The sequence below is a fragment of the Macrotis lagotis genome, chromosome 1 (assembly GCF_037893015.1).
Source record: "Macrotis lagotis isolate mMagLag1 chromosome 1, bilby.v1.9.chrom.fasta, whole genome shotgun sequence".
In the NCBI taxonomy this organism is placed as follows: Eukaryota; Metazoa; Chordata; class Mammalia; order Peramelemorphia; family Peramelidae; genus Macrotis; species Macrotis lagotis.
This window is the reverse complement of record NC_133658.1, coordinates 20,572,805-20,595,666: the sequence shown is the minus strand read 5'-3', so window position 1 is coordinate 20,595,666 and position 22,862 is coordinate 20,572,805. Positions and strand designations below refer to the sequence as shown.

The 22,862-nt window shown below is 42.1% G+C and overlaps 2 protein-coding genes across 2 annotated transcripts; one reads left to right on the top strand and one right to left on the bottom strand.

The window, feature by feature from the left end:
* Positions 1-4,791: 4,791 nt before the first annotated feature.
* On the top strand, positions 4,792-11,127 carry LOC141513554 (lithostathine-like). Its single transcript, XM_074223892.1, has 6 exons — positions 4,792-4,852; positions 5,069-5,187; positions 5,551-5,688; positions 6,639-6,750; positions 10,309-10,377; positions 11,009-11,127. The coding sequence occupies exons 1-6, from the start codon at positions 4,792-4,794 to the stop codon at positions 11,125-11,127; spliced, it is 618 nt and encodes a 205-aa protein (XP_074079993.1).
* A 70-nt stretch (positions 11,128-11,197) lies between these two features.
* On the bottom strand, positions 11,198-21,200 carry LOC141512945 (lithostathine-like). Its single transcript, XM_074222696.1, has 5 exons — positions 21,128-21,200; positions 20,841-20,956; positions 20,436-20,573; positions 19,033-19,144; positions 11,198-11,253 (listed from the first exon to the last, which is right to left on the bottom strand). Exons 1-5 carry the CDS (start codon positions 21,198-21,200, stop codon positions 11,198-11,200), a joined length of 495 nt encoding a protein of 164 aa, XP_074078797.1.
* Positions 21,201-22,862: the final 1,662 nt, after the last annotated feature.

Here is a 22,862-nt window from a genome sequence, read left to right as displayed (position 1 = left end):
TTCAGCTGAAGTGAAAAAAGCAGGGGTAGCAATCCTTATCTCAGACAAAGCAACAGCAAAAATAGATCTCATTAAAAGAGATAAGGAAGGAAACTATATCTTCCTAAAAGGTACCATAAGCAATAAAGTGATTTAAATGCTGAATATGTATGCACCCAGTGGGACAGCATCCATATTCTTAGAGGAGAAGCTGAAAGAACTACAGGAAGACATAGACAGCAAAACTCTACTTAACCTCCCACTCTCAGATTTAGATAAATCGAATCATAAAATAAACAAGAAAGAAGTTAAGGAGGTAAATAGATTGTTAGAAAACCTAAATATGATAGACTTATGGAGGAAATTGAATGGAGATAGAAGGGAATATACCTTTTTCTCTGCAATACATGGCACTTACACAAAAATTGACCATGTACTGGGGCATAAAAACCTAACAATAAATTTCAGAAAGGCAGAAATAGTGAATATATCTTTTCTCAGGTTCACAATGCAATAAAAATGATATGCAATATTAGGCCATGGAGATATAGACCCAGAACTAACTGGAAACTGAATAGCCTCATTTTAAAGAATGAGTGGATCAAACAACAAATTATAGAAAGAATTAATTATTTTATCCTAGATAATGACAATAATGAAACAACATACCAAAACCTATGGGATTCACTCAAAGTAGCTCTCAGGGGATATATTATAGCTTTAAATGTTCACATAAATAAATTAGAGAAAGAAGAAATCAATGAACTAAATATGCAACTAAAAAATTAGAAAAAGAACAAATTAAAACCTTCCAATTAAATACCAACTTAGAAATTCTAAAAATAAACAGAGAAATTAATAACATTGAAAGCAAAAAAACTATTGAATTAATAAATAAAACCAAGAGTTGGTTTTATGAAAAAACCAATAAAAGTGATAAATGTCTGGTTAATTTGATTAAAAAAAGAAGGAAACCAAATTGCTAGTATCATAAATGAAAAAGGTGAACTCACCACCAATGAGGATGACATTAAAGTAATAATTCAGAATTATTTTATGCAATTCTATGCCAATAAATTTAACAATCTAAGTAAAATGGATGAATATATTTTAAAAAAAATATAAGTTGCCCAGTTTAAATGAAGAGGAGATTACATACCTAACAACTCTATCTCAGAAAAAGAAATTCAATAAGCCATCATTGAACTACCTAAGAAAAAATCTCCAGGGCCTGATGGATTCACAAGTGAATTCTATCAAACATTTAAGGAACAATTGGTTCCAATTCTACATAAACTCTTTGGAAAAATAGGGGAAGATGGAACTCTGCCTAACTCTTTTTATGAAACCAATATGGTGCTGTTATCTAAACCAGGAAGAGTTAAAACAGAGAAAGAAAAATTATAGACCTATCTCCCTGATGAATATAGATGCAAAATTTTTAAATAAAATCTTAGCAAAGTGATTACAACAAGTTATCACTAGGATGATACATTTTGATCAAAAAGAATTTATCCCAGGAATGCAGGGTTGGTTCAATATTAGGAAAACTGTTAGTATAATTAATTATATCAACAATGAACCAATCAGAAATTATATGATTATATCAATAGATGCTGAAAAAGCTTTTGACAAAATACAGTACCTATTCCTATTAAAAACACTAGAGAGTGTAGGAATAAATGGACTGTTCCTTAGAATAGTAAGCAGTATCTATGTGAAACCATCAACAATCATATTCAATGGGGAGAGGCTAGAGGCATTCCCAATAAGATCAGGGGTGAAACAAGGGTGCCCATTATCACCACTACTATTCAATATCATATTAGAAATGTTAGCTTTAGCAATTAGAGAAGAAAAAGAAATTGAAGGAATTAGAATTGGGAAGGAAGAGACAAAACTCTCACTCTTTGCAGATGACATGATGGTCTACCTAGAGAATCCCAAGAAATCATCCAAAAAACTACTGGAAACAATTAGAAATTTTAGCAAAGTTGCAGGATATAAAATAAACCTCATAAATCCTCAACTTTTCTATATATGACTAGCAAGATACAGCAGGAAGACCTAGAAAGAGAAATCCCATTCAAAGTAACCTCAGACAATATAAAATATCTGGGAGTCTATTTGCCAAGACAGACTCAGAAACTTTTTGAAAACAATTACAAAACACTTCTCACACAAATTGAATCAGATTTAAATAACTGGGCAAATATCAACTACTCGTGGATCGGGAGAGCTAATATAATAAAAATGACAATTCTACCAAAACTAAACTACCTGCTTAGTGCCCTGCCAATCAAAATTCCAAAAAATTACTCTAATGAGTTAGAAAAAGTTGTAAGTAAATTCATATGGAGAAATAAAAAGTCAGAAGTCATCAGAACTGTCTGGTATTGGCTAAGAAATAGAGTGGTGGGGGCGGCTAGGTGGCGTAGTGGATAAAGCACCGGCCCTGGAGTCAGGAGTACCCGGGTTCAAATGCGGTCTCAGACACTTAATAATTACCTAGCTGTGTGGCCTTGGGCAATCCACTTAACCCCATTTGCCTTGCAAAAAAAAAACCTAAAAAAAAAAGAAATAGAGTGGTGAACCAGTGGAATAGACTAGGTGCAATAGCAGGAGACAATTATAGTAATCTGCTGTTTGATAAACCCAAAGACTCCAACTATTGTGATAAAAAACTCTCTTTTTCATAACTTCTGTTGGGAAAAATGGAGGTTAGTATGGAAGAAATTTGGATTAAACCAACACTTCACACCCTATACCAAGATAAGATCCAAATGGTTACAGGATTTAGACATAAAAACAATATCATAAGCAAACTAGAAGATCAAGGAGTAGTTTACCTCTGATCTATGAAAGGGAAGCAGTTTATGACCAAGGAAGAGATGGAGAACATCACTAAAAACAAACTACATGATTTTGTTTATATTAAATTAAAAAGCTTTTGCACAGACAAAGCCACTGTAACCAAGATCAAAAGAAATGTAATAAACTGGGAAACAATCGCTACAACTAAGGTTTCTGACAAAGGACACAATTCTAAAATATACAGAGAACTGAGTCATATTTAAAAAAAAATTCCCCCATTGATAAATGGTCAAAGGATATGCAAAGGCAATTTACAGTTGAGGAGATCAAAGCAATTCATAGTCATATGAAGAATTGCTCTAAATCATTACTTATTAGAGAAATGCAGATTAAAGCTTCTCTGAGGTATCACCTCACACCTCTCAGACTGGCCAGTATGACCAGAAAGGACAATGATCACTGTTGGAAGGGTTGTGGAAAATCTAGACACTATTGTATTGCTGGTGGATCTGTGAACTCATCCAACCTTTCTGGAGTGCAATTTGGAGCTATGCTCAAAGGGCAATGAAAATGTGCCTACCCTTTGACCCAGCAATACTACTATTAGGTCTATACCCTGAAAAGATGAAGAAAAAAGTAAATACATCACTTGTACAAAAATATTCATAGCAGCCCTCTTTGTGGTGGCAAAGAATTGGAAATCAAGTGAATGTCCTTCATTTTGGGAATGATTTAACGAACTGTGGCATATGTGTGCCATGGAACACTATTGTTCTATTAGAAATCAGGTGAAATGGGAATTCAGAGAAGCCTGGAGGGATTTGCATGAACTGATGCTGAGTGATTGGCTGCTTTTTCTAACCAATGAGTTCTTATCTCTTCCCTTTCAGGAGAAGGTTGTGCCAGAAGAAGCTGCAGGGAACTTGACTCTTTGTTTACTATGTCAATTCAATCCCAATTCAACTCTAGAAAAGGTATTGGTGATGACACAATGCCCTTTTCTAAGAACCAGAAAATTGTCTTTCTTATCCAGGGCATTCCAGTAACTAAAGGAGGATAGAGAGGTCAGCAAAGGCACTTGGGTAGAATGACAGAAGATTCCTCTCCTTCAATGCCAAAATCAATGGATCTAATCATTTCCTGGATTCTATTCTTCTCCATCCAGATCCTACAGCAAGCTCACTGGTTACTGTGTGAATTCTGTCTTCATACAATGATCAGTCTTTACCAAAGCATTCCAAGGCTATGGGAAAAAGGCAGGTGGCACGTTTTTGGGAAGGGGCCTTTCCCCTGTTCTTCCCTTGTGTTCTGGAAAGGATGCAATGCTCATGCCTGTCCCTGAAGTTAGACTGAGAAAGAGCATACCCCATTCTGGGAAGCCCCTCCCTCTTATCAACACTTGTGCTCTGACCCTCACTTCATCCTCCTACCTCTGCCTAGTCACTTCTTCTTCTGCCCCTCCCAATATCTACACACCCATTGGCCTTTTCTTTGTAAAGGTGCTGCTGTTCTTTTCTAGTCTGACACACTACCCAATACATTTACCATTCAGGTAAGTGAGGGAGTGAGGAATTGGGAGACTTTGGCTTCTCCAGAATCCTGAGGCCATTTCCTTCTTAGGGAAAGGGGAGGCTCTCACCTCCAAAAGTTGGTTATCTTGGAGGAAAATGATTGTTGATGGTCATTTCTAAGCAACTCTGAAAAAGATGGATCTTACTTCACTGGTGTACGCAACCAGTTATACCCAGATTCTGTCTCATAATGGATCTATGCATATTTCCTGAGATCTTTCCCAGGAAGGGGAAAGAAGCAAGAAAAGAGTAGGAAATTCAACCCCAGTCATAATACTGAGATTAAAACAGCAATAGCCCAGGTTTTCTAAGGTCTGGGCCATAATCTTTGCCCCCATTTCTCTTTGATCCTTGGGGAGCCTATGACAAGGGTTCAGGATTTTTCATTTCTCCTCTCCAGAATCAAAGGGAAAATCTCTCTGCCATGATGTCCCCCAGCTTCTCAACCCTGCTCTTCATCTGCCTACTGATGTCATGTCTAACAGAAGGTGAGAACTTCCAGGCCTTCTCTTTAACTATTCACATCAGTCTAGAATAGTCCTGTGGGTTTTGTAATATTAAAAAGGAGAAAGATAGGGCTGGACAGAAGAAGTGTGAGGACAGTGAAGCAGCAAAGGAGGGGTTGGAGTTATTAGGCGTCAAAGACTGACATGGAGAAGGAGCCTCTGTTGCCCCCCACACAGCTGCTGTTCTCCTTCCCCCAGGCCATGAAGAGGGCCCTGCTCCCCCCTCTGCCAGGAGCTCCTGCCCCCAGGGATTTGGCTTCCATGGCTCCCACTGCTATGGCTTGTTGGCTCCTGCAGAGAACTGGAATACTGCTGAGGTGTGCTGGGGAGAGGGGCCCCTGAGAAGGTTGGCTGGGGTCTGTCTCACTATCCTAGTGTCTCTTGGGGTTAGAAATGGGATCACAATGAGCCTCTTACTCCTCGTTTCTCACTGAACCCTTCCTCTCTTAAGTGGTTGGAGGTTCTGTTATTTTTTGTGTCTCCCAGATGCTCACGTTCCCCAATGGGGATCCTTGTCGCTTTGTAGCCATTTTATCATGATCATCTTCCTCTACCCCACCCCAGCCTTTTTTCTTTTCTCTTATTGAGCATCCAGACCTTTGAAGCTTTCCTAGAGAACTCCCTTTGTTCCTTTGCTCTCTGCTTCTTCTACTGACCTCTACCTCTGCCTTCCTCCATAGTTGCTGTGCCAGGAATACCCCTCAGGCCACCTAGTGTCCCTGCTTAATGCAGCTGAGGCCTCCTTTGTGGCCACCATGATCAAGGAGAATAATCTTAATGGGATCCCAGTCTGGATTGGCCTACATGATCCCAACCAGGTACAACCCAAAACCCTTCATTCTTGATGGTCAGGAAAGTGAAAGGGAAAATTGGGGTAGGAATAGGGCTGGGGGATGTTCCTACAGTTTTTGGAGGTCCAGGATCCTGAGCCAAGCACTTAAATCCAGGGAGGGATATGAGCTCTGTTAAAGGAGAAAGAAGGATGCAAAAGGGCATGGGGCATGGAGGGAAGATCTATATGGTGTACAGGGATAAGAATCTGTTCCTTCATCTATAGTACTTGGTAGTTATCCCCCCCCAATTTAACATTAGTATTTCTGCCCATTCCATTGATTCATTGGAGGAGTCGTTTGATCTTGTCTATTCTGACTTCTCAGCATCCCCCAGAGATTTCTCAATCACCCTGCCTTGTGGAGATGAGTCCTCATTAAGAAACCTTAATTCTGGGAAACCATCCAAACAGTCAAGAACCTCAGATTACCCAAGAGATTCAGTGTCCTCAGGGTGGGGCAGGGCTCTAGAGTAGGATAAAGGAGTTTGACAAAAAAAGTAGATTAGTTTGTCTGGCTGAAGGATGTGTAGTAGCTGTGCCTAGATCCCATAATTAGAATGTAATGGGGGGTGGCTAGGTGGCCCTAGAGTCAGGAGGACCTGAGTTCAAATCCGATCTCCGACTCTTAATAACTACCTAGCTGTATGACCTTGGTCCAGTCACTTAACCCCACTGCCTTGCAAAAAAAGCAAAAAAAAAAAACCAACAAGAATGTAATGGGAGAGGAAGGAGACTGGTGCTGAGGAATCCTAGAAGCAGCACCAGAGATAGCAGCATCTAGAAAGATTTGGAGAATAGAATAGGTCTGTGGGTGATCAGGACTAAAAAAAGATGCACATCCAGTAGATCTGTTTACTAGGGAACTAAAGGATCTGGTGATTGGTGGGAAGTGTCTCATCATTCCCTGACCACCCGCTTTCTGATCCTCCCCCCCAGAACCGCAGGTGGAGATGGAGCAGCAATGCCCTTTACCTCTACCAAGCCTGGCAGACGGGTTTCCCAACTACAGACATCACAAACTACTGTGTGGCCCTGACTTCTGAGTCAGGTGAGAGAGAAATATACTCATATCTCTACTCTGAGCTGCCCAAACTCCTAGATGTATGGGGAATCCTCTTTCCTTGTCTATGGGAGTTGCTTCCCCCCTCTTCCCTTTACATTTTCATTTCCCATCTTCCCTTCTCTCACCCTCATCTTCCTTCTCTTCTTTTCTCTGGTTCCATCTCCTGCCCTCTTGGTAGCTAGTGGATAAAGTCTGACCTTGGAGTGGATAAAAGTCTGACCTTGGAGTCAGGAAGATGGGAGTTAGAATCCAGCCTCAGACACTTGACTTTTACTAGTAGTATGATCTTGGGCAAGTCACTTAACCATGATTGACTCACATCAAGGGTCATCTTCAGTCATCATGATTCATATCTGGCCACTGGACCAGATTACTCTGGAGAAGAAAGTGAGGCTGGTGACTTAGCCCAGCACCCCTCATTCAAATCCAATTCATGTGCTTGTCATGGTATCATCTACCTGATGTCATGGTCCTCTTTGAAAATGAAGGACAAAACATTATCTCCTCTCCTCTCCTCCATTCTCCTATAATTTCTGTCTTCCCTTTTCTTCCCATTTTCTTCTTTCTCTCCCTCTCCTCTCTCTTGCTTTCCTATCCTCTGCTCTCTTGGTCTTTTTTACTCCTCCATTTTGCTCTTTACTTACTTCTTTTCTTCTCTATTCCTCTATTCCTTATGCCAATCTGTTCCTTTTCTCTTCTCTCCTCTACTCTCTGCTTTTCTCCTTCCCTATCTTCTTTTTTCTTTTCTTTTTCTGGACTATCTCCCCTTTTGGGTCTTTTCTTTATTCCATTCCATTCTTTTCTTCTTCCTCTTCTTCTCCATCTTTTTTTTTTCTCTTCCCCTTTGGAACACAAGGACAAGCTTGATTTAGGATACTAACTGTTGGCTGGAAACCTTAGTCAACAGACTTGGGACCTCCTGTTGATACCTCTAACCCCAAATTAATCTAGTCCCTCTTTCTGCAGGATTCCAGAGCTGCAAAAATGATAATTGCAAAAATAAGTACCCCTATCTCTGCAAGTTCAAAGCCTAAAAGGGAAAACCAAAGGAAACGGTTGGAATTTTCTGCTTCCTTATAACCAAACAGAGCCAGAGTGCCACAGACACAACTCTCTGCCATCCCAGAGAATCTTCTTTTCATTGGAATTTCATTTGCTCCCTCCAATAATTTCATGCTTTTTTGTCTAATGCCTATAAATATGTATCCCCAAATCTCACTTTGGGACCCAATAGCAGGATTCACATGCATTTGCATAAATAGCAAAACATAGAGAATGAAAGCCATATTTGCTAACAAAATTCCAATTCTTCTTCCTTAAGATCAAATAAGAAATAAAGGAAATTCTCTTCCCTCAAGGAACTTACAATTTAATGTTTCACACTAAAGAGATAAAACATACAAAAAAGGTACATAGAAGGTGAATGGAAAATAATTAAGAGACAAAATGACTAAATTAAGAGTATGTAGCAAAGGCTTCTTGTGGAGCATGGGATTTTAATTGGGAACAAAAGTTAGCCATGGGGGCGGCTAGGTGGCACAATGGATAGAGCAACGGCCCTGGAGTCAGGAGTACCTAAATTCAAATCCAGCCTCAGGCACTTAACAATTACCTACCTGTGTGGCCTTGGGCAAGCCACTTAACCCCATTGCCTTGCAAAAAAAAACTAAAAAGAAAGTTAGTCAGGGAAGGCAGTAGGCAGGGATGAAAATGGAGAACATTCTAGACATAGTGGACAGTTAGAGTAAATGCCTAGATTGTAGAGATTGAGCATCTTGTTCCTGGACCAGTCAGGAAGACAGTGTCTCTGGACTAGAGAATGATGTGATGTGTAAGTAAGGTGTAAAGGGACTGGAAAAACAGAAAGAATATGAAGGATTTGAAATATCTCACAGACCCTTGAATTTGACCTTACAGGTGATGGGAACTACTGAAGTTGATCAAGAAGGGGTGTGACATCACAGGATCTGGTTCTATAGGAAAATTACAATGTAGTTAACTGGAGAATCAACTGATGTGGGGAGAGACTAAAGGCAGTCAAACCCACAGGCAGTGAGTAACAATATCCCAGGCCTAATCTGAGCATTCTATATTAGGAAGTTTCGTGTCCAGAATAAAGGAAGTGATGATGCCAAAGACAAAAGAATTGTTCATAAACTGTCCAGGGTCTTGTGAGCTGTTCTGGGACACATATTGTGATAGAGATATTGGCATTTAAATTGATCATGGTCTTTTCAGTCATCAATCTCCCAATGGATACCACGAGGGCCTCAAAGTGGGCTCCAAAGTTCTTAATGAGGAATCAAATTGATTTCCAACTGCCCAATTCCTACTGATAGGAATACATTTAAACCTTCTTTAAAGAATCTTCTAAAAGAGAAAGAAGCGAGAACTAGGAATAGGGCATGTGGCAGTTGGATAATGTAGTTCTCTTTAAGGGCCCAGAAGACTTGGGGAAAGATTTTCAGATTTCTGGTTATCTTAGGAGATTTGCTATGTGGTCCTGCCAATGGCCTCTTGTCTCTCTCTTTTAGGAGTAACGTTGTGCTAGAAGATACGGAGAATATGACTCTTTTTCAATTATGTTGATACAGTTGCAATCAAATCTAGATAAAGTTCTGGTGATCACTGAGAGTCCCTTTCCATGAGCCAAAAAATCTTTTTTTCTTATCCAGGGAATTCCAGTAATTGGATGATAAAGGATCAAATCAAAACAACTTGGGTTGCCTGGAATTCACTGTTTCTCCAACCCCAAGGTATATGACCTTTCCTGGATTCTACTGTCCTCCATCCAGATCTGTCAAAAAGTTTACTGGTTAATATTTATATTCCCTCTTCCTCCAATCACCAGCCTTCAACCATGGCTATGAGAATAAGGCAGCTGCTCTGCTTTCTGGAAGGAAGTTGTCTTAGGTCTCCCTTTCTTTTCTGGGAAGAAAGCAAGGCTCATGTCTGTTCCCAAACACAGGTTGAGAAGGACCTATCCCATGCCATGAATACCCTACCCTTTATCAATACATGCACTTTGCGTCTCACCCCATCCCCCACCTCGGTCTTGTCACTCCTGCTATCCTTCCCAATATCTACACTTTCATGGGCCCTCTTTCTATAAATTCCTTTTCTGGTCTGATTCACTATTTCTTTGTCCTTATTACTCTGGTGAGAGAGAAAAAGTAGAGGAGATTGGTTCCTTCTAGGCTCCTGAAACCATTTCCTTCCCAGGTGGAAGGAGGAAGCACAACTTCAAGGAGACAATTATATTGCAGAGAGATGCCATCTATTGGTTCACCCTACTGGTTCATTCCACCAGTTATATCCAGATTTTGTTTCAGATCTGGAGTCTACAAATTCTTTGAGACCCCAGTAAGGAGAGAGAAGCAAGGAATGAACAGGGAAATCAATCCCAACCAGAGTCCAGAGATCAGTAGAACAGTAGTACCTGGGGTTTTCTGAGATCTGGTTCACCATCTATGTCCCCATCTCTCTATGATCCTTGAGTGATCCATCACAGAGGAATCAGAATTTCTCTTCTTTCTTGTCCAGATGTCAGCCATGATGTCTCCCCACTTCTCAGGATTGTTCTTCACCTACTGCTTTCAGGCCTAGTACAAGGTAAGCCCCTCCAGGTCTCTCCTTTATTACACACCTGGGCCAAGAAAAACCTTGGTGACTTTGATATATAAAAGGGAAAGGGAAGGGGATGGACAGGAGCAGTGTGAGGACAGTGAACTAGAGAAGAGGTTGGGGTGGTGTTCATAGAACAAGAGTCTCAGCTGCCCTCCCTGTCCTCAAGTCAGCAGGAGGTCCCTGCTCCCCCTCTCTACCAGAAGCTCCTGCCCCCAGGAATTCTCTGCAGAGAACTAGAATATTCTGAGATGTGTTGGGGAAAGGGTCCCCTTCATGGAGTGGTTGGGACTTTCTCACTATCTCAGTGTCCTTTGGTGGTCAGAAATGGAGTCACAATGAGTCCTGCACTCCCTCTCTCTCAGTCAGCTCTTCCACTCCCTAGGGGAGAGGTCCCTCCTTTTTCTTTGTTCCGCAGACACTCAGTTCCCACAATGGTGATCTTTGTCCTACTTTAAACATTTTACCATGTTCCCCTTCCCCTTGGAACTTTAGTCTTTTCTCTTTATCTCTACTAGAGCTTTCCTGGAGCATTATCTGTCCTCCTTTGCTCTCGGCCTGTCCACTTAACACTACTTCAACCTTCCCCCACAGTTACTATGTCAGGAACACCCCTCAGGACCCCTACAGTCCCTTCTTAATGAGACTGAGCACTCCTTTGTGGCCACCAGGATCAAGGAGAATAAGCTCGAGGGAATTCCAGTCTGGATCTCCCTACATGATCCCAACAAGGTATAACCGACAAGCCCTTCCATCTCAATGTCCAGGGGAGTGAAGGGGAAAAGCATGGTGAGGGTAGGGATGGTTCCTACTCATCCAGGACCCTGAGACAAGCACTAGAATCAGGGAAGGGTATGGGCCTTACTATAAGGGAAAGGAGTGTTTAGAAGGGCATGGGGAAGGTCTACATCATGTCCAGAGTCAGAGGAAGTCTGTAACTCAATCTGTAGCTCCTTGATACCTACCTCCCACAACTTACCTTCAAAATCTCTGTGCATCTTTTTTGATTCATTGGACAAGTCTTTTGTGACCATGTCTATATTGACTTCTCAACATCCCTAGAGACTTATTAGTCATGCCCCTTTAGAAACCAGGATTCCAATCAAGAAATCTTACCTCTGAGGAATCATCCAAAACAGTTCAAGAACCCAAGGTACCCCAAGAAATTTAGGGTTCCCAGAGCAGAGAATGGGGCCTGTATAGAGGAGTGTAACACAGTAGTAGGCTCTGCTAGATCTCATAATTAGAATATGATGGAGGTTGGGGCGGAGCCAAGATGGCAACAAGAAGGGATCAAGTCTTAGGCGCTCTCTGATAAAAACATGAAACTAAGGACTCTAACTAAACTTTGGAGAGACAGAATCCACAGAGGGACCCAGTGAGGCAGTTCTCCTACTCAAGGTAACCTGGAAAAGAGCAGAAAGGCTCTGCTCCCCAGAGTCGGAGGGGCGGCCCTCCAGAGGGGTGGCCCGCCAGAGCAAAAGAACTTCAGCCTTCTGGAGGCAGCCCCAGGGCACTGGGAGCCACAGCTCACAGCAGCGGGGGAGTCTCCTGAGCTGCACCCCGGGGAGCACCGGCCACAAAGTGGGGGAACAGCGGGGAACCTCTGCCAGAGTGAGCACATGGGGCCCAGCCATCAGGGCACACAGCTAGCAGCTTGGTCTTTCCCCAGCCCTGATCCAGGAAACAGAAGCAGGCTGAGCCAGTAAGCAGGAGCCTCCAGGGCATGAGCCCATTGAGCTGAGGGAAGGGAGTGAAGAGAGACTGCAGAGCTCTGACCTCTGCCTCTCGAACAGGACTCTGGGGTTCTGACCCCCCCCCCATAGAACAGCAGGCCCACCCCACCTCAGCCCCGTGGCAGAAGGGGGAGCTTATGGTCATTCACAGACCAGAAGGGAGGACAGAGCCTCACACACTGAGACCCTTGTGGGAGTGTCCCAAAAGCTGAGGAAGCACCCCAAAACCAGGCTCAGGCTGGGGAAATGAGCAAGCAGAGAAATAAGAGGAAGACCATTCAGAAATATTTTGCTCATGAGCCCAAGAAGGATCAAAATATTCAGTCTGAAGATAAGGAGGTACAAGCTCCTGCATCTAAAGACTCCAAGCAAAACAGAAATTGGGTTCAGGCTATGACAGAGCTCAAAAAAGACTTGGAAAATCAAATGAAGGAGTTGGAAGAAAAACTGGGAAAAGAAAGGAGAGAGATGCAGGAAAAACATGAAAATGAAGTCAGCAGCTTAGTCAAGGAAATCTCAAAAAATGCTGAAGAAAATCGCACGCTAAAAACCAGCTTAGGTCAAATGGATAAAACAGTTCAAAAAGTTATTGAGGAGAAGAATGTCTTAAAAAGCAAAATTTGGCCAGATGGAAAAAGAGATAAGAAAACTCTCTGAGGAGAACAAATACTTCAGACAAAGAATAGAATTCAGGGAGATTGATGAATTTACCAGAAATCAGGAATCAATACTTCAGAACCAAAAAAATGAAAAATTAGAAGAAAATGTGAAATATCTCATTGAAAAAACAACTGATATGGAAAACAGACTTAGGAAAGATAATTTAAAAATTATTGGAATACCTGAAAGTCATGATCAGGAAAAGAGCCTTGACATCATTTTCAAAGAATTACTACAGGAAAATTGCCCTGATATTCTACAAGCAGAGGGCAAAATAGAAATGGGGAGAATCCACCGATCCCCCCAAGAAAGGGATCCCAAAAAACCAACCCCTAGGAATACTATAGCCAAGTTCCAGAACTCCCAAGTCAAAGAGAAAATATTACAAGCAGCCAGAAGGACACAGTTCAGATATCGTGGAGCTGCAGTCAGGATCACACAGGACTTAGCAGCAACTACATTGGAAGCTTGTAGGGCTTGGAATGTAATATACTGTAAGGCAAAAGAGCTTAGAATGCAGCCAAGAATGAACTACCCAGCAAGGCTGAATGTCCTCTTCCAGGGAAAAAGATGGACTTTCAATGAGCCAGGGGAATTTCAAATGTTCCTTTTGCAATGGCCAGAGTTGAACAGAAGGTTTGATCTTCAGATACAGGACTCAGGTGAAGCACGGAGATTGGGGTAGAGGGGGGAAATATGAGGGACTTGATGAACTGCATGCATTCCTGCATAGAAAAATGACACTGATAATACTCATATGAACTTCCTCAGTTAATAGAGAAGGTAGAGGGTGCTTTTATAGTTGAAGCACAGGAGAAAGCTGAATTTGAAGATAAAATAGGGTATAAAAATGGAGTCAATAGAAAAAAAAGGGAAATGTAATTGGAGAAAGAAAAAGGAGAGGGGAAATAGGCCAAGATATTTCATATAATAAGATTTTTTTATTATTACAATGAGCTATTGCAATGATATGGAAGGGGGAAGGTAAGGGGGAATGAGGGAACCTTTGCTCTTTCATCAAAGATGGCTTAGGAGAGGAAACAGCCAATATACTCAATGGGGTATAGGCATCTGGAGTAAGAAGGGGGGAGCAGGGGGACGGGGTGGGGATGTGAATAAAGGAGGGGAGGATGGACCATGGGGGGAGAGTGGAAGGCCTGTCCAGGACCATAGGGCCAGGTGGATTCTGGGCCTAAGGGGTGGTATGGGGGCTCAGGGCTTCTTGGCCCCAGGACCAGGGATCTGTCTGCTGTGCCACTCAGCGACCCTACAGCAGAGTCAGAGTGAAAGGAGAGAGAAAATATAGTACATGATAGTGGAGAAATAAGAAAGGAGGGAGTTGTGATCAGCAATGGCAACATTGGAAAAATATGGAAGCAACTTTTGCGATGGACTTACCATAAAGACTGAGACAGAGTTGTTGGTGTTGGAACAAAGACTGAAGCACCTTTTTTATTATTATTATTTGGGGGAGGGTGCAGGGCAAGTGGGGCTGGGTGGCCTGCCTGGGGCCACATAGCAGGGGGATCTTTGGGTGTCTAGGGCCAGATTTGGACCCAGGTGCTCCTGACTCAAGGGCCAATGCTCTGTCTGCCACCCAGCCACCCCCTACTATTATTACTATTTTATTTTATTTTAGGTCTTTTTTTTTCTTATTTTAGGTTTTTGCAGGGCAGTGGGGATCGGGTGGCTTGCATGTCACACGGCTGGGTGATTGTTGGGTTGGTGCTTTGTCCATTGCACCACCTGGCCATACCTACAATTCTTACTATTATTTTTTTTTAATTTTAATTTTTTTTCTCTCCCCTTTACTTTATCGCCCAAGCAAGTCTATATTCATGGGGGGAGGGGTATTTTGTTTACTCTTAAACAAGAATATTTTATTAATGTAAAAAACACACTTGTACAAAATGAAAATTAAAAATGAAATTTAAAAAGAATGTGATGGAAATGGAAGGATCTGGTACTGAGGAATTCAAGAAGCAACATCAGGATTAACATCTGGAAAGATTTTAGAAAATAGATTGTCTATGGGGGATCAGCACTAAATAAAGATGCATATGTAATTTGTTTTTGGGGGGGGTTAAAGGAGACAATGGATGGTTGGAAGTGTTTCACCATTCTTTCATCAACTCCCTTTTTTATTTTCTTCCCCTTCAGCCACAGATGGAGATGGAGCAGCAATGCCCTATGACACTATCAAACCTGGCAGAAGGGTTCCCCAAGCCAACCAAGCCCAACTACCATGTGACCTCTGAGTCAAGTAAACTATAGAAATAGAAAATCACAACAATCTATTCAATAGGGGCAGCTAGGTGGCACAGTGGATAAAGCACCAGTCCTGGAGTCAGGAAGACCTGGGTTCAAATCTGGTCTCAGACACTTAATAATTACCTAGCTGCGTGGCCTTGGGCAAGCCACTTAACCGCATTTGCCTTGCCAAAACCTAAAAACACACACACAAAAAAAACAATCTATTCAATAGCATTCTCTTCTCCCTGTGCTGGCTGAATCCATAGGTTTTTGAAGGACCCTTCTTCCTTGAATATGACAGCTACTGCTCTCCCCCCCCCACTTTCATTTTCCCTCTTCCCTTCTCTAGCATTCATTTTCTCTCTTCTTTTTTTTCCCTTTGGTCCCTTCTCCTGTCCTCTCCTCCATTCTCCTTTCTTCTCCTCAACTTTTAGCTGTTCTACCCTCTCATTTCCTTTTCTCTCCTCTCTTTTGCTTTTCTGTTCTCTGCTTTCTTGATCTTTTCTCTCCTTACTTTTCCTCCATTTTCACTGCTTTCCTTCTCTGCTTCTGTTCCTCTTCTCTTCTATCCTCCCCCCATTTCTCCTTCCTAATCACTCTTTTTTTTGTCCTGACCTCTCTCACTTTTCTTCTCTTTGCTTTTCCCTAACTCTCTTCACTTTTCAATCCTTTTGTTTATCCCTTCCTCTTCTCTTTCCTCTCCCTTCCTCTTTGTACCAAAAAAAGAAACCAAACAAATTAGCATACCAACAATTGTCAGGAAGTTTTAATCATCAGATTTGGCACCTTCTGTTCATACCTCTGCCCCCAAATTAATCTAGCCCCTCTTTCTGCAGAATTCTGGAGCTGGAAAGATGAACATTATGAGAATAAGTATCCTTACCTCTGCAAGTTCAAAATTAAAAGGGAAGATTTAGAAGAAGTTGTTACCTAGGAAAAAAGCACAGTCAATGAGTGCCATGACCAAAATCTCTCTTCCCTCCCAAAGAATTTTCTTTCCAGTATCCTTCCTCAAATCAGTTCCTCCAATTACCTTTATTATGCCCCAACTTTCTCTCTACACCTCTGTGCTCCTTTTGATAAAGATCTGCAGGTAATGAGATCACTTGAAGTTTAGAATACAGGTGAAAACAAAGAGTAGAGACAGAAGAAGATAGAACCTGGGTTCCATGATCTCCCAGTAGTCTGAAATCACTTGGCCCAGATCTGATCCTGAGTGTCTCCTTAGAAAATCAACAAGGATAGTCAATAAACATTTATTAAGAACCAATTATGTGCCAATTACTGGTTTAAGTGTTGGGGATACAAAGAAATGTCAATCTCCTCATTATCGACTCCCCCCCCCAAATAGTTAGTTTCTTCTGGGAATATTTCAAAGTGGAGCCCAGGCACATGTCAGCCTCAGGGTTCCTCAAAGTGTTTCATTGAGGTTGCAGGTTCCACATATATCTCAAGATGACAAATGTATACTGAGTGCAGAATAGCCTTCATTCCAGATGAAATTGAGAAATTGTTAGGGACTCTTTGAACCCTTGAAAAGATTTAAAGACAGCTTAATCACACCATCGACAGCAGCATCCATTGGAAGTTCCCATCGAGAGGCAGAATTTTTTTTGGGGGGGCAATTATTTCCAAATTCCCTTTCCCCTGAATCCCTCGTTTTCCCATATGGTTCAAAACAATTTCTTCCAGGCTCACGATTGCTTTCTGGGACTTGAACTTCCATCTGAAAGCAACCATACTTTGGAGCTGCTGGTTGAACAGCTCCTTCTCAACAGAACCACAGAATCCATATAATTCACTGAAATTGAAAGGTGTGGAGACAAGATTGGCAAGATCCAAGGTCCCTCCTTGCCATGGCTTTGCTTTCTAGTTTCAAGGACAGTGATGCTCTTCTATGCCCAAGAGGACCAGAGCTAGGGAACTAAACTTTTTTCTCCATAAGTTTCAATATCTGAATTCTCACATATGTGGAGTCACTAAAGATAACCCCTAAAGATAGTTGCTGCTGAAGGCTTCTATTTCTAGATTCTGGGATTTTTTTTTGTTAACCCAGGAAACTGAAATGTCCCCTTTCTTCTCCTTAAAGGAATATTATCCTTCAACTCACCTCCAAAGTCGAATGGCAAAATACAGTTCCTATTCTGCCATGTTCATCTGCAGAGACTTTAAAATGATCTTAGCTGATGCAATTTCTTGGAAAAGTTCACTATTGACTACTCTCATCTCAAGGAAAGTGAATGTGAAAGCTGTGGGTGGGTAGACAGAGCCACCAGGAGCTACCACTCCTCGGAAGTTTCCTTCATGCATACACAAGCTTCCCTCATATGGAATCCAGGTCTGCTCTGATGTCTGCTAGCTTTGGAATAAGGAAAGGGAAAGAAAGAAAACTTTGAGATGGACCCTGTAACAAGAGTTCACTCTCCCCAGAGCCCTAGCCAACCAAATAATCTTCAAGTCAGACACAATCTTTGAAAATCTAATTACTAGTCCTCTTTACCCTGTTGAGCAGATGCCAATGAGAAAGCCCTTACTTTGCAGAGGACGTCCATCATACTCAAGCCTGATTCAAACCTTTCAATAAATTTTTCCCTCTGAAAAGGGACAATGAACCATAATGTCTTTTTTTAGGTTTTTGCAAGGCAAATGGGGTTAAGTGGCTTGCCCAAGGCCACACAGCTAGGCAATCACTAAGTGTCTGAGACCAGATTTGAACCCAGGTACTACTGACTCCAAGGCCGGTGCTTTATCCACTATGCCACCTAGCTGCCCCGAGAACCATAATGTCTTGATGATGATTATGGAATATGGCTTAAACTACATGATGGCCAAAATCTCTTACAACTCCTAAATACTATGATTCTGGGTTTCTGTCTTGGACATCACATATATATATATATATATATATATATATATATATATATATATATATATATATTTCCCCTTTACTTCTAATTCACCTTGTAAGGGGAAGGGACATGCTTTCATAGTTCCTTTCTCTGTTGTTCTCAGGAGTTTAATCTCCAGTTTTGATTTAGTAGAGCTTTATTGAAAGAATGAATAATGAAAGGCTCTGATTGAAGAGGAGAAATACTTCTTCATGTTAAAATTCATTCTCTCTCTCTCTCTTCTTCTCTCTCTGCTTTACACACACACACACACACACACACACACACACACACACACAGAGTCAGACAAAACTCCAAATTCCAAGAAAAGAAAAAACTAGAAGGAGTAGAGGAACAGGTTTTATTCTGATTACTGGTACTCCAAGCCAATCAATACCAAGAGGAATGTAAGCAAAAAAAAAGAGGGGAGAAATGGGGACACGGAGATTTCAAAAGGGAGGGGAGATGTGGGTATAAGGAAGAAAAATGAGAAAAAAGATTTCTGGGATGGTAGATTTCAGTCAAGGTTTTCAGGATATGTGCTTGGCTCCAGGTATGCAGAATCCCAATCCCTCCTTCTGGTTTGTCTTCTCTAGGCTTTGAACTTACAAATATAGGGGAGTTTTTTCTCACAGAGTACGTTTTTCCATTTCTCAAATCCTGCAGAATGATGGCTTGGGTTAGATTGGCCGGGGCAATCATCAGGAAGCCATCCCATGCAGATGGTCTGGGGACCTTATAGTCATTCATATAAGCCCCTGTAGACTAATGTAAAGAGTAAAGGAGTGGAGAGATGGGAAGTAAAACAATGGGAGGTAAGAGGAGAACTGAAAGACTGAAAGGAAAGGAAAAAGAGAGTTGGGAAAGGGGAAAAGAAAGGAGAAGGGTAAAGGGTAGATGAGGGAAAAGTTAAGGGGAAAAAATGTGGGAAGAGGGGGTAGAATGGAAGGGAATAAAAAGAGGAGAGTCATAGACAGGAGGAAAGAGAAGGGAGAAGAGAGGAGGGATACTTCTAGAGGTGCCCCAGCCACCCAGGGGTTCACCCAGTAGAGTACTGAGAATGAACCTGGATCAAACCCAAAACTGTTGACATTTTGTTCTCTCACCAGATTCTGGAGTCAGGACGGCACAGTAGCCAGGTTGGCTATTAGAGGGATAATTTTGCTCCCAGGCTTGGTAGAGGTAGAGTGCATTGCTGCTCCATTTCCACTTGCCATTCTATGGAAATAGGAATAGGAAGGACAATGGTTAGTGTAAAAAGAGACCTTTTTCCCAATGACTTTTCCTCTCCTTCTTCCCAGATCAACTGCACACAAACTCTCCCCTGACCTTGTAGAACATAGCAGGCTTTCTCTGCCCTCTGAATCTTTCCATAAACTGTCAAGTCTACTGCTGTTGATGCTGCTACAATTCCTGAACAGGTTCCCTCTTCTATAACTCACCCCATCTAAAAGGGACGTAAAGCCTTTGCCAGCTCCCTACCTCATTCCCTTCAGAGACCCTTCTGATATCAGGTTCTCTATGCAACACTGCCCTCCACTGACCCTCACCTGCTCCCAGAGGAGTCTTGGTCATTGAACATTAGACTGCTGTGTTTTGGGTCTCCACCAGAATAGTCACTGTGAAGCTCCTCTGGGACCAGCTCAGAGCTGGGTACTCTAAATTTGCCCATCTAACCAGCAAGAATGGGACAGAATTACAGCAGAAAGGATGGGGTGTGGGTGAACAAAAATCCATACCTATATACATATGTATGAATGTATCATGTATATAGGTGGTGGATAAACATATATATTACATTCTTTTCTTTTTGAAGTTTGAGTGCAAGTTATCTCCCTCCCTCCCTCACTCAATGAGAAGGCAAGCAAAATGATTATAAATTATACATGTGAAATCATACAAAACACAGCCATATTTCAAAAAAGCAAGTAAAATAAACAAAGTGAATATTTTCAATTTCTATTTGTACTCAGAGTTCATGGTGCAGAGTATTATCTCATCATGCGTCTTTTAGAATTGCCTTAGTTCATTTTATTGAACAGAAGAGCCATGTCTTTCAGTTATTCATTATTACAAGATTCTTGTTACTGTGCACAATAATTTCCCGATTGTTCTCATTTCCCAATTCTTCTCATTTCACTTTGCATCAGTTCATCTAAATCTTGTCATGTTTTTCTGATACTACTCCCTTGTCATTTCTGATAGCACAATGGTATTCCCTCATAATCATACCACAATCTGTTTGACTATTTCTCAATTGGTAGGGCTGATGGTATGAGAGACTAGATGAATGGCCTCTCTGGCACTGAACACCTTGTAGGTATGCCCTGATTATTCCCTCACACCAAGATCTTTCTATCCCTTGGAGCAATTCTCACACACTTCTCAGGGTCAGAGAAGGACACCCTCCAGTGGATGGTGAGAGAAGGAGTCTGAGCTGGTAAACTAGGACCCCTCCTTCTTACCATCACCCCCTGGGCAGAGAGAGGGAAGGACTTTGAGATCATACCTGGCTAGTGTCATGAAGGCCAGTCCAGAAGGGTTTACTGCCAGCCCCACTCTGAGCAATCAAGGCAGCCACAAAAGATGTCTCACCATCATTGAGAAGGGACAGCAGGTGACCAGAGGGATATTCCTGGCACAGCAACTGTGAGGGGAAGCAGAAGAGGCTGGTATCATTGAAGGAGGGCGACTAAGAAGGAGATGGGTCACCCTAGGAGAAGCAGGGTGGTCAAGAAAAGTAGGAGGAGGAGGTCAAATGCCTCCAGGTTCCTAGTGGGATAAAGCTCTAAAGATCCATAAAGTGAAGGGACAGAGTGATGTTTGAGCAGTAAGGAAGAGGGCTCTCACAGGGGATGATGAGGTGAGAAGAAGAACCTTCCACCCCTCTCATAGAGAACTCTACTCAACAAACCTCAGCAGTGTTCCAGGTCTCTTCAAAAGTTAATAAGCCATAACAGTGGGAGCCACGTGAGGCAAAGCTCTCAGGGCAGGATATCCTGGCAGAGAGGGGATCAGGGGCCTGCTGGCCTGAGAGAGAGAGAAAGTGCAAGGGAAGGGACCTGGGCCTGGATCCCCAAAGCCTGGTTCCACTGTCCCTACCTTCTCCACTTTTCCCCTCCCACTCTCCCACCCAGTGGTAGTAAAAGGAATGGGAGGTTAGAGGTGTGAAGTCAACAGAGAAATGTTGGAGGGACCCACCTTGTGATAGGCCTGTGAGTAGCATGCAGGTGATCAGTATCCCTGAGAAGCTAGACAACATCATAGGAGACATGTTCCAAGTGATCTTGAATTTGAGATATCCTTGGTCCTGAAATGAAGTCAGAGATGGGGGCTCAGAGATTAAAAGAAAATTGTTCTCCTATTGTTCCTCACCCAGGCCTCCTCTCCCACCTCTTCCCTTCCTGAGGTCTGGAAGAATATAATGACATTGGGGACTAGAAGGAGTACAATGTCTTTAGGAAATGAAAAGTATGCTCTCTTTCAGTAATTCAGGGAGGAGAATCAGTTGATACTTCTGAAATTAGTTCCCTCTCTGTGGTAAAAAGCTTCCTTCTACTTCCAAGTATGGAATTGGTCTCATTATTCTGATAAAGTCACCATTCCCAGGACGTTCTCCTTCTGACTTACTGGTCTGAGAAGGTTTGGGGATGGTGTGCCTTGGTCATGACAAGACTTTTATAGAGAGAGGGAAAGATGGGGGGAGGACATTGACATGGGTGGAAGAGAAGGTCTCTAGGAAAAGGCAGAAGAGATGGGAGGTGAGAACCAGAACACATGTGTAGATCAGGGGAATTGCTGGGAAACGGTGTGGTCTTTCCCAAGCTAGGTTCAGGAGCTGATTGAGTAATACATTCTTCCTGGAATAAAAGGAAGGGACACAAGATTTGTTTTTTCTCCAAAGGATGACAGCTGCCTTCTTCCCATAGCTCTAAGAAATCCTAGAGAAGGTTGGGGAGTAGAGCAGGAGGCAATATGCACAGAGTGAGCTTCTGGCAGGATCTGGATGTGGAGAAGGCAAGAATCCAAGAAAGGACAAGAGGAGGAATGAATTCTCACCCAGGGATTAATGGTTGCCAGGCTGTGCATTATTTTTATATTAATAAATTTATATTAATATATCAATGTGAATGAGATCTGTTGATCAAGTGATATGTCACCACCAATTACTAATAGTATGTTTCCTAGATTTATTTTGGGGTGGTGGAAAACGAGACAAAATAAGACAGAAATACCCAAAGCTTCTCCCAGTATGAACCTGACCCTCAGAGGTGAGAGGCAAGAATGCATGGATAGGACCAAGGAAATTTCCCAATATCACCCTTGAACTAGACATCCCAATATGTACCAGAGCCAGCATGGTGAACCATGGCATAGGGACACTCTCTACTTCTGATCTCTCACTTCTCCCACTTTTTTCCCTTGTCTACTGGTAGTTTGAAACCTCTTCTCAGTAGGGAACTTTGAACAAATGGAAATTAGTTAAGGCCCAGAATGTGTGCAACTTTGAAGGTGCTTGGCAGATTATTAGAGCACCCAATGATGATTTCAACACCACTGGTGGCCCAAATCCAGGTATGCTACAGGTTATCAATGCTCCTCTCACTTTGAAGATCCTGCCAGATGTCACAAGAGGTGGAAACATCACAGAGTTCAGTCACACCATGTCTTCCTTTATTCTGGACTCTAGACTTCATAACCTAGGTAGAAGCAAGCAGGTGGTATGGGGATAGAATACTAGGATTGGTGGTAGGAGGGCCTGAGTTCAAATACAACCTCAGACACTCATTAGCTATGTAGCCCTCGGCAAGTTTACTAAGCTTCATTGTCTTCATCCATAAAATGAGGATGAAAGATGATATTTACAAAAAAAAATTTATCAGAGTGTGTGGCACACAGTGGGTACTTTAATTAAAAAGACTTTCCCTTCCATATG

Excerpts from the sequence above, each read along its gene's own strand:
- LOC141513554 (XM_074223892.1), top strand. The coding sequence starts at position 4,792 with ATGTCCCCCAGCTTCTCAACCCTGCTCTTCATCTGCCTACTGATGTCA. Across the intron at positions 5,188-5,550 it reads AGAACTGGAATACTGCTGAG|TTGCTGTGCCAGGAATACCC; the intron begins GTGTGCTGGGGA and ends CTTCCTCCATAG. Across the intron at positions 5,689-6,638 it reads GCCTACATGATCCCAACCAG|AACCGCAGGTGGAGATGGAG; the intron begins GTACAACCCAAA and ends CCTCCCCCCCAG.
- LOC141512945 (XM_074222696.1), bottom strand. The coding sequence starts at position 21,200 with ATGTCTCCTATGATGTTGTCTAGCTTCTCAGGGATACTGATCACCTGC. Across the intron at positions 20,957-21,127 it reads ACTCACAGGCCTATCACAAG|GCCAGCAGGCCCCTGATCCC; the intron begins GTGGGTCCCTCC and ends TCTCTCTCTCAG. Across the intron at positions 11,254-19,032 it reads CGTCCTGACTCCAGAATCTG|TAAGGCCCATACCCTTCCCT; the intron begins GTGAGAGAACAA and ends TTTCCCTTATAG.